At 43.2% G+C, this 15,588-nt stretch overlaps 1 protein-coding gene across 1 annotated transcript; it reads left to right on the forward strand.

Moving 5' to 3' along the window:
• Nucleotides 1-336: 336 nt before the first annotated feature.
• On the forward strand, nucleotides 337-4,079 carry LOC309976097 (keratin, type I microfibrillar 48 kDa, component 8C-1-like; the record flags this gene model as incomplete). Its single annotated transcript, XM_082861578.1, has 7 exons — nucleotides 337-684; nucleotides 889-971; nucleotides 1,309-1,465; nucleotides 2,498-2,659; nucleotides 2,754-2,879; nucleotides 3,051-3,271; nucleotides 3,926-4,079. The coding sequence occupies 7 exons, from the start codon at nucleotides 337-339 to the stop codon at nucleotides 4,077-4,079; spliced, it is 1,251 nt and encodes a 416-aa protein (XP_082717704.1).
• Nucleotides 4,080-15,588: the final 11,509 nt, after the last annotated feature.

Below are 15,588 nucleotides of genomic sequence, written 5' to 3' on the forward strand. Positions count from 1 at the left end.
AAGGGCAGATACTTGGCTAGACCGTGTGGTCTCTTTGAAGGTCTACCGCAGGACTCTGATTTCAGGGGTGCCTAGCCTGAAGAGGAGTCCTGACTTAACAAGAAGCCAAGTAAAAACATTTATGGGACAAGGGACTCTTCTGAGGAAGACCAATAACAGATTGAAGGGAAGGGCATTTGAAAAGCAGTGAAGAAGTAAAAAGAAAAAAGACATTACATACTGTGTCCACACCCTCTGGGGATGGGGTATAAATGCTCCCCAGACGCAGGAGACTCCAAAGCTCCTTGGAGAACTTGGACTCTGTCTTCCGCCGGTCACCTCACTCCCTCCATCACCATGCCTTACAGCCGCTCCCTGCCCAGCCTGAGCTGCAGCTCCAGCTGCTTCTCCTGGCCCTGTGTGCCCCGCAGCTGCCACGGCTCCACCCTGCCCTGGTCCTGCAACATCCCCGCCAACGTGGGCAACAGCGGCTGCTTCTGTGAGGGCTCCTTCAATGGCAACGAGAAGGAGACCATGCAGTTCCTGAACGGCCGGCTGGCCAGCTACCTGGAGAAGGTGCGCCAGCTGGAGCGGGACAACGCAGAGCTGGAGAGCCGCATCCGGGAGCAGAGCCAGCAACAAGATCCCCTTGTGTGCCCCGACTACCAGTCCCGTTTCCGGACCATCGAGGAGCTCCAGCAGAAGGTGAGGGGCCTTGTTGTCATCTCTAAGCAGGGCAAGTTTGCTAGTATTCTCAATCTGTGGGAGAGAACTGTGTTTCTTGCATCTATGCCATCGTGATTCTTTCTTCCTCCTTTTATCTTCAAAATGGCTTTTTAAGCATTTTTAAAGAAGTCGATGGTTTCATATTTATTTTCAATCCTCACTTAGCAACCTCTCGTTCCCCAGATCCTTTGCACCAAGGCAGAGAACACTAGGCTGGTAGTGCAGATTGACAATGCCAAGCTGGCCGCAGATGGCTTCAGGACCAAGTGAGTTGTTCAGAATTTACACGGGTCCGCTTCTTTTGTTCAATCTCTAGTGAAAGAAAAGGGGTTTCCATAGCTTACCGAACAGCAGTTCAATCCATCAGTTGCAAAGGATTCTGCAGAGGATTGGGGGGAACCAAGAAAGAAGCCACAAAAGTGGATGAGGACTCAAATCAATTTTTGAATCAATATTGGGTCTTGACTCAGCCTCCAGAACCCTCTGCCTCTTGGGTCTACTCATTGCCGAAAGAGGGAAGAAGAGGTGAATGGGTTTATCCGAGATCATTCTTGTCAGTCTTCAAGGTCTACCAGGTACTGCTCTGACCCTGTCCTTGTGCAGGTATGAGATGGAGCTGGGCTTGCGGCAGCTGGTGGAGTCGGACATAAATGACCTGCGTAGGATCCTGGATGAGCTGACCCTGTGCAAGTCCAACCTGGAGGTCCAGGTGGAGTCCTTGAAGGAGGAGCTGCTCTGCCTCAAGAGCAACCACGAGGAGGTGAGACCAGAAATGAGAAATGAAGAAACCTGACTCAGCTTCAGGCTGAGGGTGGCTTTAGTGATTTGGGGTGGCAGAATCAGGAATAAGAATCTTTTAAATTTCCTTCAAAAACACCAAAACTTCAGGATAAAAGAAAACATTGAGAGATGAAACCTATCCATGTTCCCAGATAAGCTGTCTTTCACTCAGAACTGGTACCTCACTTGAGTTTCCTAGGGCACCTCCATGGGCTTGTGATTGGTTACTGAGTTGTGGGAGGAGTCCCAGCTTGCTTGTGATTGGTTACTGAGTTGTGGGAGGAGTCCCAGCATTGCTCTGATCATGCCATGCAAAGCCATTTCTCTTTCCCCTCAAAGCCAAAATATCAATCCTGGTGAACTGGAGTCTCCACTTCTTCAAAGTCTTGATGACGAATGATCTGGGGTTCCTTCTCTCTCCTGGGGGGGGCCATGCCAAGATCTTACTTGATGGCAAAAATGCTGTGATATACAATCTGAAATTATACAGCCAATTCTTTTTCTTATGAGGTCATCTGCAGACAGTTTGCAAACTGGGAAAGTTGGGCATTCATCCATCCTTGAGTGGCCCCCAAGCAAATCCTTGGGAATTTTTTTTTTTTTTTGCGGTACGCGGGCCTCTCACTGCTGTGGCCTCTCCCGTTGCAGAGCAACAGGCTCTGGACGCGCAGGCTCAGCGGCCATGGCTCACGGGCGCAGCCGCTCCGCGGCATGTGGGATCTTCCCGGACCGGGGCACGAACTCGCGTCCCCTGCATCAGCAGGCGGACTCTCAACCACTGCGCCACCAGGGAAGCCCGGGAATTTTTTTTGAATCCAAGTGCCATGACACAGTCATGGTGGGAAGGAGCTGAACACATGGAACGCAGACCACTTTGCCTTCTGTTGTCATAGCCGCTCCACTAAAAGGCTTTTCCGAGGAAATAGACAAACAGGACTTTGACAAGCAGTACCATTCCTTTGGGTCCACTTTTTATTGAGGATAGTCACTCTTGCATTTTCTACATCCACAGGAAGCCAGCTCCCTGCGGAGACAGCTTGGAGACCGCCTTAATGTGGAGGTGGACGCCGTCCCCACCGTGGACCTGAACAATGTGCTCAACGAGACCAGGTCTCACTACGAGGCCCTGGTGGAGAGCAACCGCAGGGACGTGCGGGAATGGTTCACCAGGCAGGTGGGCCTCTCATCACGTGGCCGCTCAGGCCCCTCGGCCCCTCAGGGCCCTTCAGACAGGGTCTGATCCTGCCTTCTCCCCTTTGGTGTTTCAGACCGAGGAGCTGAACGGGCAGGTGGTGTCCAGCTTGGAGCAGCTGCAGTCCTACCAGGCGGAGATCACTGAGCAGAGACGCACGGTCCATGCTCTGGAGGTGGAGCTGCAGACCCAGCACAACCTGGTGGGTATCGTTCAGACTCCTGGTGAGAAGGGGAGGTCGGGGAGTCAGAGGCACCGGGCTGGCCTTTGGGCCATCCTCTCCTTAACTCTTGGAGCTTGTGACTTCTTTGCATCCTGTGGAGAAGCCCTTTCAGGAGCAGCTCTGTGACCTTCCTTACCTTCCGCATGACAGAGAGACTCTCTGGAGAACACCCTGACGGAGATGGAGGCCCGCTACAGCGCCCAGCTGGCCCAGGTGCAGTGCCTGATCAGCAACGTGGAGTCCCAGCTGGCGGAGATCAGGAGGGACCTGGAGCGGCAGAACCAGGAGTACCGGGTGCTGCTGGATGTCCGGGCCCGGCTGGAGTGTGAGATCAACACGTACCGGGGGCTGCTGGAGAGCGAGGACTGCAAGTGAGTACTCAGCTGCCGGTGTTTGGCGAAGCTATGCACATATAGGCGTACTTCTCAGTTGGACTCCAGACAAAGATTGCATACCCTGGAGAGGAAATTATGCCTTCACACCAGACATGCTCAAACGGAACTCGGAAAACAATGTGGCTATCATTAAAACATAAAGTGGCAGGAACTGTGTGATGTACAAACTGAAATTACACAGTCAACTCTTTGCATTCTACTCTGATGACACTGATATGTGATCAGTGATATTTCTTACATCTTAACAATACCGTAATGTGTAGAAGTTACATTTCCACATGCTACCTTATCTGCCCTGTTACCATCAGGCAGGCAGGATCAGTATTCTCCTCATTCTATAGGTGAAGGGACTGGGGCCTGGAGAAGGTAAGTGACTTATCTAAGGTCACCAGCTAGGAATGGACGTTGCTGGGAGCTGAGACTGGAGTTTCTGAGCCTCTGTCCAGCACTTCGGACATGATATGACAGGGAGACCGTTAGCATTGAGAGTGAGCTTTGCAGCACGTGAGCCTGTGACCTTCTCTGTTACAGGTCAGGCCAAGTCCCAGAGAGCAGTCCACACTTGGGGTCTCTCTGGTGTATATTACAAGCCGCCCTCAATTCGCTTTCCATATCATTCTTTTTCTCCAGGCTGCCCTGCAACCCCTGTGCCACGACCAATGCATGTGGCAAGACCATCATGCCCTGCGACTCCAGTGCCTGCACCCCCTGCGCTCCTGCTGCCCGCTTCTCGCCCTGTGTCCCCCGCCCCCACTGCGGGCCCTGCAACTCCTACACGTGCTAGAGTCCAGTGGTTCCCAGAGGAGCAAGGAGGCAGGGCCCAGTGTTCCAGAGCTTTGACCTGGCCCTGGTTCATTCCACCAAATGGGCCAGAAAACACAATTGCATGGCTGGAGCTGCCCCAGGGAGGTGGTCAGGAAACTCACCCAACCTACTCCAGATAATTCCCTGCCTACCCTTTCCTTCTTTGGAGACCGTTTCTTCTTAGCTAGCCCAGAGAACCCTCCCACGTGCCAGCAGCCTTCCCTTGTAACCTCTTAATAAACTTGATTTCCTTGGCAAAGCAGATGCCTTTCTCACTGGTATTCATTTGTCTCACCATGACCATCACTTGAGCACTTTATGAAAGGGCCACTTGAAAGCAGAGCCCTATAACAGCCTCACTCTTGGATATAAGAGCCTGGCAGGCAGATGGCTGGCCTGGCATCCTGACCCCACAGGTGAGGCAGGGAGGTAGGAGAGAGGGTAGGGCAGCTGCTGGGTTGCTCCATATCCCTTTGGCCATTCCTGGATCTTCTTCCTCACCCCTCTTGACCAGGACATCTCCTAGAGCCGATTTTATCCAAATCTAAAGTGAGGAGGCATGAGCTGGGGGCTGGAAAGAGGCTCTGGAAAGCTCACCTTTTCCCAGCAGGAAGTTTTAGGTCCAGCACTGTATTATCTGGGTTACTGCTCATTCAGGCAGCCTCAGGACCGTGCAGCAAAGGGCCCATCTGGCTTGCGTACTGTGTCCAGGACTTCCTCCTTCCTTCTGATATCCTTCCTGGGGTTCGTTGTCAGCCTGGGCTACAGCTGCTCACTTCCCCTCCCCGCATCTGGGGCTCAGAGAACCCACCAACTTTTCCTTTAATACTTCCGCCTTCCTCTATTCAATCCAACCAGTGTCTGTTGGATACCTGCTCTGTGCAGACCCTGGATGGTGGGGAGGTGAGAGGCACATAATGAGAGACATGGTCCTGGCTGCAAGTTATTTATAATTTCTTAAAAGGGATGAAACTGGTCCCCAAGTAGGGCTATTGTAAGCCTAGTCCCTGGCACTGTGAACACTCAGGCTGGTGCTGCAGGAAATCTCAGAGCGCTGAAAGTGATATCAGTGTTCATCAAGAGTAGGGATCTTGGGCTTCCCTGGTGGCGCAGTGGTTGGGAGTCCGCCTGCCGATGCAGGGGACACGGGTTCGTGCCCCGGTCCGGGAGGATCCCACATGCCGCGGAGCGGCTGGGCCTGTGAGCCATGGCCGCTGGGCCTGGGCGTCCGGAGCCTGTGCTCTGCGGCGGGAGAGGCCACAGCAGTGAGAGGCCCGTGTACCGCAAAAAAAAAAAAAAAAAAAAAAAGAATGGGTATCTTTCTTTAACTCTAATGAAGAGTTTCCAGAAAGGAGCACAGTCTTGCCAACACCCTGATTTTTAAAAATTTGAGTAAAATATATATAACATAAATTGACCATTTTATCCATTTTCAGTGTACAATTCAGTAGCATGAAGTATATTCATATTGTGGGGCAACTATCGCCTCTACCCATCTCTAGAACTTTTTCATCATCTCAAACGGAAACTCTGGACTCATTAAACAATAACTCCCCAACCCCCGCTGCCCTGAGCCCCTGGTGACCTCTATTCTATTTTCTGTCTATATGAATTTGACTATTCTGGGTACCTTGTATAAAGAAATGGAATTGTATATTATTTGTCCTTCAGGGTCTGGCTTTTTTCATTGTATAACGTTTTCCAGGTTCATCCATGTTGGAGCATGTATCAGAATTTAGTTCTTTTAAAGATTTAATAATATTCCATTGTATGTATAGAATGCATTTTGTTTGTTCATTCATCATCGATGGGTATTTCGGGTCGTCTCCACCTTTTGGTTATTGTGACATGCTGCTATCAACATGGGTGTACATACATCTTCTGTTCAAATCCCTGCTTTCAATTTGTGTGTGTGTGTGTGCGTGTGTGTTTATGTACCTAGATGTGGAGTTACTGAATCATATGGTAATTCTATGTTTAATTTTTTGAGTAACCTCCATACTGTTTTCCACTGTGGCTGAACCACTTAACATTCCCACAAGCAATGTTCAAGGATTGCAATCTCTCCCCAATACTCATTTTCTGGTTTTTATTCTTTAAGTTGTAGGAGTTCTTTATAAATTCTGGATATGAATCCCTTATTAGGTATATGATTTGAGAATATTCTCCCATTCTGTGGGTTGCCTTTTCACTCTTTTCCTTTTGTTATCTGTGCTTTTGGTGTCATCACCAAGAAATCAGTGCCAAATCCAATGTCACGAAGATTTTCTCCTATGTTTTCTTCTAAGAGTTTTATCATTTTAGCTCTGATGTTTAGGTCTGTGATCCATTTTGCAGAAAAACATCACTGAGATTTTTATAGGGATTGCATTGAATCTGTAGATTGCTTTGAGCAATATTGTTACCATAACAACATTAAATCTTCCAATCCATAAACATGGGATGTCTTTCCATTTACATACGTCTTCCTTAGTTTCTTTTGGCAATGTTTTGCAGTTTTTCAGTGTACAAGTCTTTTGCCTCCTTGCTTATGTTTATTCCTAAGTTTTTTATTCCTTTGATGCTGTTGTAAATATAATTTTCCTTCTAATTTCTTTTTCAGATTGTTCATTCCTAGTGCATAGAAATGCAACTCCATACCTTGATTTTAACCCAGAGAGAGTAAACCCTTGATTTTAGACCTGTGTCAGACTTCTGACTTATAGAAATTTACAATAATACAGTTTTGTTTTACGCCACTAAATTTGAGGTCATTTGTGACAGCAGGAATGGAAAACTAATACAGCTCACATCTACTGAACTCAACGATGGGTTAAGCAAAATACTAGGAGCTTATCTTAATTAATCTTACTAACAATGCTGCAAATTAAATCCATTTTACAGATGAGTAAACTGAGCCTTAGAAACATGCTTGAAATCATAGTTGGTTATTAGCAATTATGGGATTTGAACCATGTTCTCTCTATAGTTATACATAAGATATCACTATAAAGTATGGAGAATATTTAAAAAATTGGAGCAGAATGATACAATGACATACTTCAAAGTTGTCTTCTACACACAGATTCCAGCTAATTTTTGGGAAATCTCTTTAGGACTTGGTTTTCCAGTCAATTATGAGTTGCAGTCATATAGAAGTGGCTTTTTTTGTTTGTTTCTTTAACATCTTTATTAGAGTATAATTGCTTTACAAAGTGTGTTAGTTTCTACTTTATACCAAAGTGAATCAGCTATACAAATACATATATCCCCATATCTCCTCCCTCTTGTGTCTCCCTCCAACCCTCCCTATCCTACCCCTCTCGGTGGTCACAAAGCACCAAGCTGGTCTCCCTGTGCTATGCGGCTGCTTCCCACTAGCTATCTATTTTACATTTGGTAGTATATATAAGTCCATGCCACTCTCTCACTTCGTCCCAGCTTACCCTTCCCCCTCCCTGTGTCCTCAAGTCCATTTTCTACGTCTGCGTCTCTATTCCTGTCCTGCTCTTAGGTTCTTCAGAACATTTTTTTTTTCAGATTCCATATATATGTGTTAGCATATGGTATTTGTTTTTCTCTTTCTGACTTACTTCACTCTGTATGACAGACTCTAGGTCCATCCACCTCACTACAAATAACTCAATTTCATCTCTTTTTATGGCTGAGTAATATTCCATTGTATATATGTGCCACATCTTCTTTATCCATTCATCTGTTGATGGACACTTAGTTTGCTTCCATGTCCTGGCTATTGTAAATAGTGCTGCAATGAACATTGTGATACATGACTCTTTTTGAATTATGGTTTTCTCAGGGTATATACCCAGTAGCAGGATTGCTGGGTCATATGGTAGTTATATTTTTAGTTTTTTGAGGAACCTCCGTACTGTTCTCCATAGTGGCTGTATCAACTTACATTCTCACCAACAGTGCAAGAGGGTTCCCTTTTCTCCACACCCTCTCCAGCATTTATTGTTTGTAAACTTTTTGAGGATGGCCATTCTGATTGGTGTGAGGTGATGCCTCATTGTAGTTTTGATTTGCATTTCTCTAATAATTAGTGATGTTAAGCATCCTTTCATGTATTTGTTGACAATCTGTATATCTTCTTTGGAGAAATGTCTATTTAGGTCTTCTGTCCATTTTTGGATTGGGTTGTGAGTTGTTTTGGTATTGAGCTGCATGAGCTGCTTGTAAATTTTGGAGATTAATACTTTGTCAGTTGCTTTGTTTGCAAATATTTTCTCCCATTCTGAGGGTTGTCTTTTCATCTTGTTTATGGTTTCCTTTGCTGTGCAAAAGCTTTTAAGCTTCATTAGGTTCCATTTGTCTATTTTTGTTTTTATTTCCATTTCTCTAGGAGGTGGATCAAAAAGGATCTTGCTGTGATTTATGTCATAGAGTGTTCTGCCTATGTTTTCCTCTAAGAGTTTGATAGTGTCTGGCCTTACATTTAGGTCTTTAATCCATTTTGAGTTTATTTTTGTGTATGGTGTTAGGGAGTGTTCTAATTCCATTCTTTTACATGTAGCTGTCCAGTTTTCCCAGCACCACTTATTGAAGAGACTGTCTTTTCTCCAGTGTATATTCTTACCTCTTTTATCAAAAATATGGTGACCATAGGTGCATGGGTTTATCTCTGGGCTTTCCATCTTGTTCCATTGATCTATATATCTGTTTTTGTGCCAGTACCATACTGTCTTGATTACTGTAGCTTTGTAGTATAGTCTGAAGTCCAGGAGCCTGATTCCTCTAGCTCCGTTTTTCTTTCTCAAGATTGCTTTGGCTATTTAGGGTCTTTTGTGTTTCCATACAAATTGTGCATTTTTTTTGTTCTAGTTCTGTGAAAAATTCCATTGGTAGTTTTATAAGGATTGCATTGAATCTGTTGATTGCTTTGAGTAGTATGGTCATTTTCACAATGTTGATTCCTCCAATCCAAGAACATGGTATATCTCTCCGTCAGTTTGTATCATCTTTAATTTCTTTCATCAGTGTCTTATAGTTTTTCTGCATACAGGTCTTTTGTCTCCTTAGGTAGGTTTACTCCTAGGTATTTTATTCTTTTTGGTGCAGTGGTAAATGGGAGTGTTTCCTTAATTTCTCTTTCAGATTTTTCATCATTAGTGTATAGGAATGCGAGAGATTTCTGTGCATTAATTTTGGATCCTGCTACTCTACCAAATTGATTGATTAGCTCTAGTAGTTTTCTGGTAGCATCTTTAGGATTCTTTATGTATAGTATCATGTCATCTGCAAACAGTGACAGCTTTACTTCTTCTTTTCTGATTTGGATTCCTTTTATTTCTTTTTCTTCTCTGATTGCTGTGGCTAAAACGTCCAAAACTATGTTGAATAATAGTGGCGAGAGTGGACAACCTTGTCTTGTTCCTGATCTTAGAGGAAATGGCTTCAGTTTTTCACCATTGAGAATGATGTTGGCTGTGGGTTTGTCATATATGGCCTTTATTATGTTGAGGTAAGCTCCCTCTATGTCTACTTTCTGGAGAGTTTTTTTTATCATAAATGGTGTTTAATTTTGTCCAAAGCTTTTTCTGCATTTATTGAGATTATCATATGTTTTTTGTCCTTCAATTTGTTAATATGGTTTATCATATTGATTGATTTGCATATATTGAAGAATCCTTTCAGTCCTGTGATAAACCCCACTTGATCATGCTGTATGATCCTTTTAATGTGCTGTTGGATTCTGTTTGCTAGTATTTTGTTGAGGAATTTTGCATCTATGTTCATCAGTGATATTGGCCTGTAGTTTCCTTTTTTTCTGACATCTTTGGTTTTGGTATCAGGGTGATGGTGGCCTCATTGAATGAGTTTGGGAGTGTTCCTCTCTCTGCTATATTTTGGAAGAGTTTGAGAAGGATAGGTGTTAGCTCTTCTCTAAATGTTTGATAGAATTTGCCTGTGAATCCATCTGGTTCTGGGCTTTTGTTTTTTGGAAGATTTTTAATCACAGTTTCAATTTCAGTGTTTGTGATTGGTCTGTTTATATTTTCTATTTCTTCCTGGTTCAGTCTTGCAAGGTTGTGCTTTCCTTGAATTTGTCCATTTCCTTCAGGTTGTCCACTTTATTGGCATATAGTTGCTTGTAGTAATCTCTCATGATCCTTTGTATTTCTGCAGTGTCAGTTGTTACTTCTTTTTCATTTTTAATTCTGTTGATTTGTCTATTTTGAGTGACGTCAAAGTGAAGAGTGAAGAGTGAAGTCTGTTTTGTCTGATATGAGAATTGCTACTCCAGCTTTCTTTTGATTTCCATTTGCATGGAATATCTTTTTTCATCTCCTCACTTTCAGTATGGACATTTTAATAATATTAATTCTTCTAGTCTATGAACACAGTATATCTTTCCATTTATTTGTGTCATCTTCAGTTTCTTTCATCAATGTCTTATAGTTTTCAGAGTGCAGGTCTTTCACCACTTTGATTAGATTTATTGCTACATATTTTATTCTTTTTGATGTAACTGTAAATGGGATTGTTTTCTTAATTTCTCTTTCCAATTGATCATTATTAGTGTATAGAAACATTATAGATTTTTTAAAAACATCTTTATCGAAGTATAATTGCTTTACAATGGTGTGTTAGTTTCTGCTTTATAACAAAGTGAATCAGCTATACATACACATACGTGCCCATATCTCCTCCCTCTTGCATCTCCCTCCCTCCCACCCTCCCCATCCCACCCCTCCAGGCAGTCACAAAGCACCGAGCTGATCTCTGTGTATTAATTTTGTATTCTGCAACTTTACTGAATTCATTTATTCTAAATTTTTTTTGGTGTCATCTATAGGGTTTTCTATATATAGTATCATGTCTAATGCAAACCATGACAGTTTTCTTTCTTTCTTTCCAAGTTGAATTTGTTTTCTTTTCTTTTTGTCTTGTCTGATTGCTGTGACTGAGACTTCCAATAATATGTTGAATAAAAGTGGCAAGAGTAGGCATCCTTGTCTTGTTTCTGATCTTAGGGGAAATGTTTTCAGCTTTTCACCATTGAGTATGAGGTTAACTGTGGGTTTGTCATATATGGACTTTATTCTGTTGAGATATTTTCCCTCTATGCCCGCTTTGTTGAGAGTTTGTATCATAAATAGACGTTGAATTTTGCCAAAAGTTATTTCTGCATCTATGGAGATGATATATGATTTTTATTCTCCCTTTTGTTAATGTGGTGTAACACATTGGTTGATTTGTGGATATTGAAACATCCCTGCATCCCTGGGATAAATCCCACTTAATTGTGGTGCATGGTCATTTTAATGTATTGTTAAATTAGGTCTGCTAATATTTTGTTGAGGATTTTTGTTGAGGATTTTTGCATCTATGATCATCAAGGTTATTGGCCTGTGATTAAATTTTTTTGTAGTGCCTTTGTCTGGTTTTGGTATCAGGGTAATTCTGGCCTAGTAGAATGAGTTTAGAAGCATTCCTTCCTCTTCAATATTTTGGAATAGTTTCAGAAGCAGGTACTAAGTTTCTTTAAATGCTTGGTAGAATTGACCTGTGAAGACATTTGGTCTTGGACTTCTGTTTGTTGGGTGTTTTTTTTTTTTTTTCTGATTCGATTTCATGACTAGTAATTGGTCTATTCAGATTTTCTTTTTCTTCCTGATTCAGTCTTAGGAGATTTTACATTTGTAGGAATTTATCCATTTCTTCTAGGTTGTCCAATTTGTTGGTGTATAATTTTTCATTGTAAACTCTTATGATAATTTGGTGTTTGGTGTTGGTTGTAACTTTTCCTCTTTCATTTCTGATTTTTTTGGGCCCTCTCCTTTTTCTTTATGTGTTTGGTTAAAGGTTTATAGAATTGTTTATCTTTTCAAAGAACCAGCTTTTACTTTCACTGATATTTTCTATTGTTTCTTTAGCCTCTATTTCACTCTGATCTTTATTATTCTCTTCCTTCTACTACCTCTGGACTTTGCTCTTTTTCTAGTTCCTTTAGGTATAAAGTTAGGTTGTTTATTTGAGATTTTTCCTATTTCCTGTGGCAGGTCTGTATTGCTATACACTTCCCTCTTAGAACTGCATTTGCTGTGTCCCATAGAGTTTGGATTGTTGTGTTTCCATTTTCATTTTTCTCAAGGTACTTTATGATTTCTTCAATAACACATTGGTTGTTTAGTAGCATGGTGTTTAGACTCCATGTATTTGTGTTTTTTTCCAGTGTTGCTCTTGTAGTTGATTTGTAGTCTCATATCATTATGGTCAGAAAAGGTGCTTGATATGATTTCAATCTCCTTAAATTTACTGAGACTGGTTTTGTTGCCTAACATGTAATCTATCCTGGAAAATGCTCCATATGCACTTGAAAAGAATATGAATCTGCTGTTTTGGGGTGGAAAGTCCTGTATATAGCTATTAACTCTATCTGATCTTATGTATCATTTAATGCCAATATTTCCTTATTGATTTTTTCTTTTTCTTTTCTTTTCTTTCTTTCTTTTTATTTTTTTTTTGGTTGCACTGCATGGCATGTGGGATCTTAGTTCCCTGACCAGAGATTAAACCCTTGTCCCCTGCAGTGGAAGCATGGAGTCTTTACAACTGGACTGACAGGGTTAGGGTTCCCTCTAGTGTATTTTTCATTTCTGTTATTGTATTCTCCAGCTCTGATTGGTTCTTTTTCATATTTTTGATCCCTTTGTTGATGTTACCACCGTGTTCCTCCATTCTTCTGAGTTTGCTGAATGTCTTTATGGCCATTACTTTGAACTCCTTATCTGGAAGATTGATTATAGCCATTTCATTTATTTATTTTTCTAAGGGACATATTCCTTTCTTTCACTTGGAACATATTCTTTATCTCCTCATTTTACTTAACTCTCTGTGTTTGTTTCTACACATGAGGTAGACCATCTATGTCTCCCTGTCTTGAAGGAGTGGCTTTGTGTAGAAGGTGTTTTGTGGGGCCCAGTAGTGGGGTCCCACTTGGTTACCAGAGGCAGGTGCTCCAGGGCTGTGTAATCTGTGTGTGTCTGTGGCTGGGTCACTATTGCTGTAGGCACACTAGTGTGGGGGCTTGCCACCAGCACAGCTGGCTGTAAGACCCAGCTGCAATAGTTGCAGGCAGTCTGATGTGTGGGGCTGGGCCCTGGGCAAGAACCACTTTGGAGGGATGCTGGTGCTGGCTGAGGTTGTCTGCTTCTCCTCTATGATCATCTGTTACTCCCTGGCTCATACCATCCTTACTAAGCTTTTTCCAATTCCTCTATTGCAGAACTTCCCAACTTATTGAGGTGAATGGGCTAGAGGGAGTCATGGTACTGATGCTCTGAGTCCTCAGAATAGTTGGCCAAGGCAGCCCAGTCACTTTTCCCCAGTGAGCCACAAAAATATCATTTTCTGTTTAAGCTGTTTGTGAAAAATGGGAAATATGGCCAAATGCAATGTGCTCGCTCACTTCTGGCCCTCATGTTTGCCCCAACTCTACCCAGAACAATCTCCTTCCTCTTCACTTAGTTTCAGCTCTCAGCAACATCATCAATTCCTCAAGAAAGCCTTCCTTGACCTCTGCTAAGTCTGGTTAGATCTCCGGCTGCACGTTCTTACAGCAGCTGGGCTTCCCCCCATGACAGATGTATCATCCACCTGGCTGGTGTGCATTCTCCACTAGGTTGTAGGTTTGCCTCTCTTGCTCATTGTTGCATCCCCAGTGCCTAGCTCTGTGTCTGGCATACAGGAAGGACTCAGTAAATGTTTGTTAAAGGAAGTGAGCTAACTCATCCTTGATGTGCAAAACAGTGCTTTCTCCTGCTCTCTGTGTTTCTGTGAATGGTAAAGTTTTCTCCTAAATTCTTATGCTTGCCAAATTTTGGTTTCATTCTTGACCCTCTCTCAGATTGCTGATTTTAAAAAAATGTTTCTTTGAAAATGGTTCTTACACCAGTTTCTTCTTTTACACTTCCCCTACAGATACCTAAACTCAATTCTTTATTACTGCTGACCCAGACTATTACAATAACCTTGCCGCTCCTCTGCTTCCAGCCTTATCTTCATTTTGCTAAAACAGATAAATGTTTGCTAAAATGTTGCCCTCCAGGGAAGTCTAAGCTCCTTAGCTTTGTCATTGAAGACCTCTGCCATATGGTCACAACCTCCCCATCCAGCTCTATTTTCCACCACTTCCCTTCACTCTCTCCCCTCCCAGTTACCTAGTCGTACTCAACCATGCCTTGGGCTTTCCTGCACCGTTCTGTGTGCACATGATTCTTCCACCTGCAGTATCTGCTTTTCTCCTCTCTGCTTCTTAGAAGCCTCCCCGTCCCGGCACAAATCTATCCCTGTGAACTTCCAGTTCTGGCTGTTGCTCTCTCTCCCCATTTTTTCAACTTCTCACTTATCATCTCTTGCCTCATATTATTATACAATGCTCATTCCTTCATCCACCTAAAAATGTCCACTGGGTCCCTACTGTGTACGATGTGCCTAGAGCTGAGGACTCAAAGATGAACTAGACCATGTCTTTGCTTCTGGGAACTCAAATACACAGAGAGATATGCATATAAGTCATGCAATGTTATGCTCAAAGTGAAATGAAAGCTAAGACAGGAGGGAGAGATGACTTGTCGGAAGAAGTTAGGGAAGGAGTTAGTTCATTAATTTAAGCAGCATGGTATGATGGAAAGAACAGAGATCTGTGTTGAAATCCTGGATTCACAACACATTAACCCCTACTCTCTATGCCTCTGTTTGCCTGTCTGTAAAATGGGAATATTATCATGTACCTCGAAAGGTCATGGTGAGATGTGAATAAGATCGTGTTTGTGAAGAGTGTCTAGTACCAACTTGGGCTTGTACAGGTGCTCAACAAGTGTGAGCTCCTTCTGACCACAGCCCTGATCCTACCTTCCATATTCCTCACGGTGCCCTGTACAAACCATGATCCTGGTGACTATCTGCTGTTTCGCTGATTGACATTATTATGGATACGGATGATGCCTGTCATATCAGGGCCACTGGGAACCAGGCTATTTTAATGATCCTAGAGGGGATCTATTCCTCTTTCTGAGAACCATGAATTTGGAATTTGACCAAGGGAGTGATACATGGGCAAGGGTTATACTTTTCCATCTCAGCAAGAAGAATCAGGGCTGTCAAGCCAGGAAGCGAAGAAGCCATAGCGTCCCTGGACCTACCACACCCCACTAATGAAGGCCAGGGCCTTCACGAGTCCAGCCCTTTGAAACCACACCATAAAGCTCTTACTTCACTGATGCACAGCATGGAAGAGGAGTTCTGACTTAGCAAGAAGCCCAACTAAAGTCTTTTATGAGATGAGGGACTCTTCTGAGGAAACATAACAAGCCAAGGGGAAAGGCTTTTGACAACCCAATGAGTAAGAAAAAAGGGCTGTCTTCCACATCCACACCCTCTGCAGAGGGGCTATAAACGCTCCCAAGAGGAAGGAGACCCACAGCTCTGTGGCTTGGACAACTTGGACTCTGTCTTCAGCCGGTCACCTCACTCCCTCCATCACC

Source organism: Leucopleurus acutus (genome assembly GCF_964270905.1).
Source record: "Leucopleurus acutus genome assembly, chromosome: 19".
NCBI lineage: Eukaryota > Metazoa > Chordata > Mammalia > Artiodactyla > Delphinidae > Leucopleurus > Leucopleurus acutus.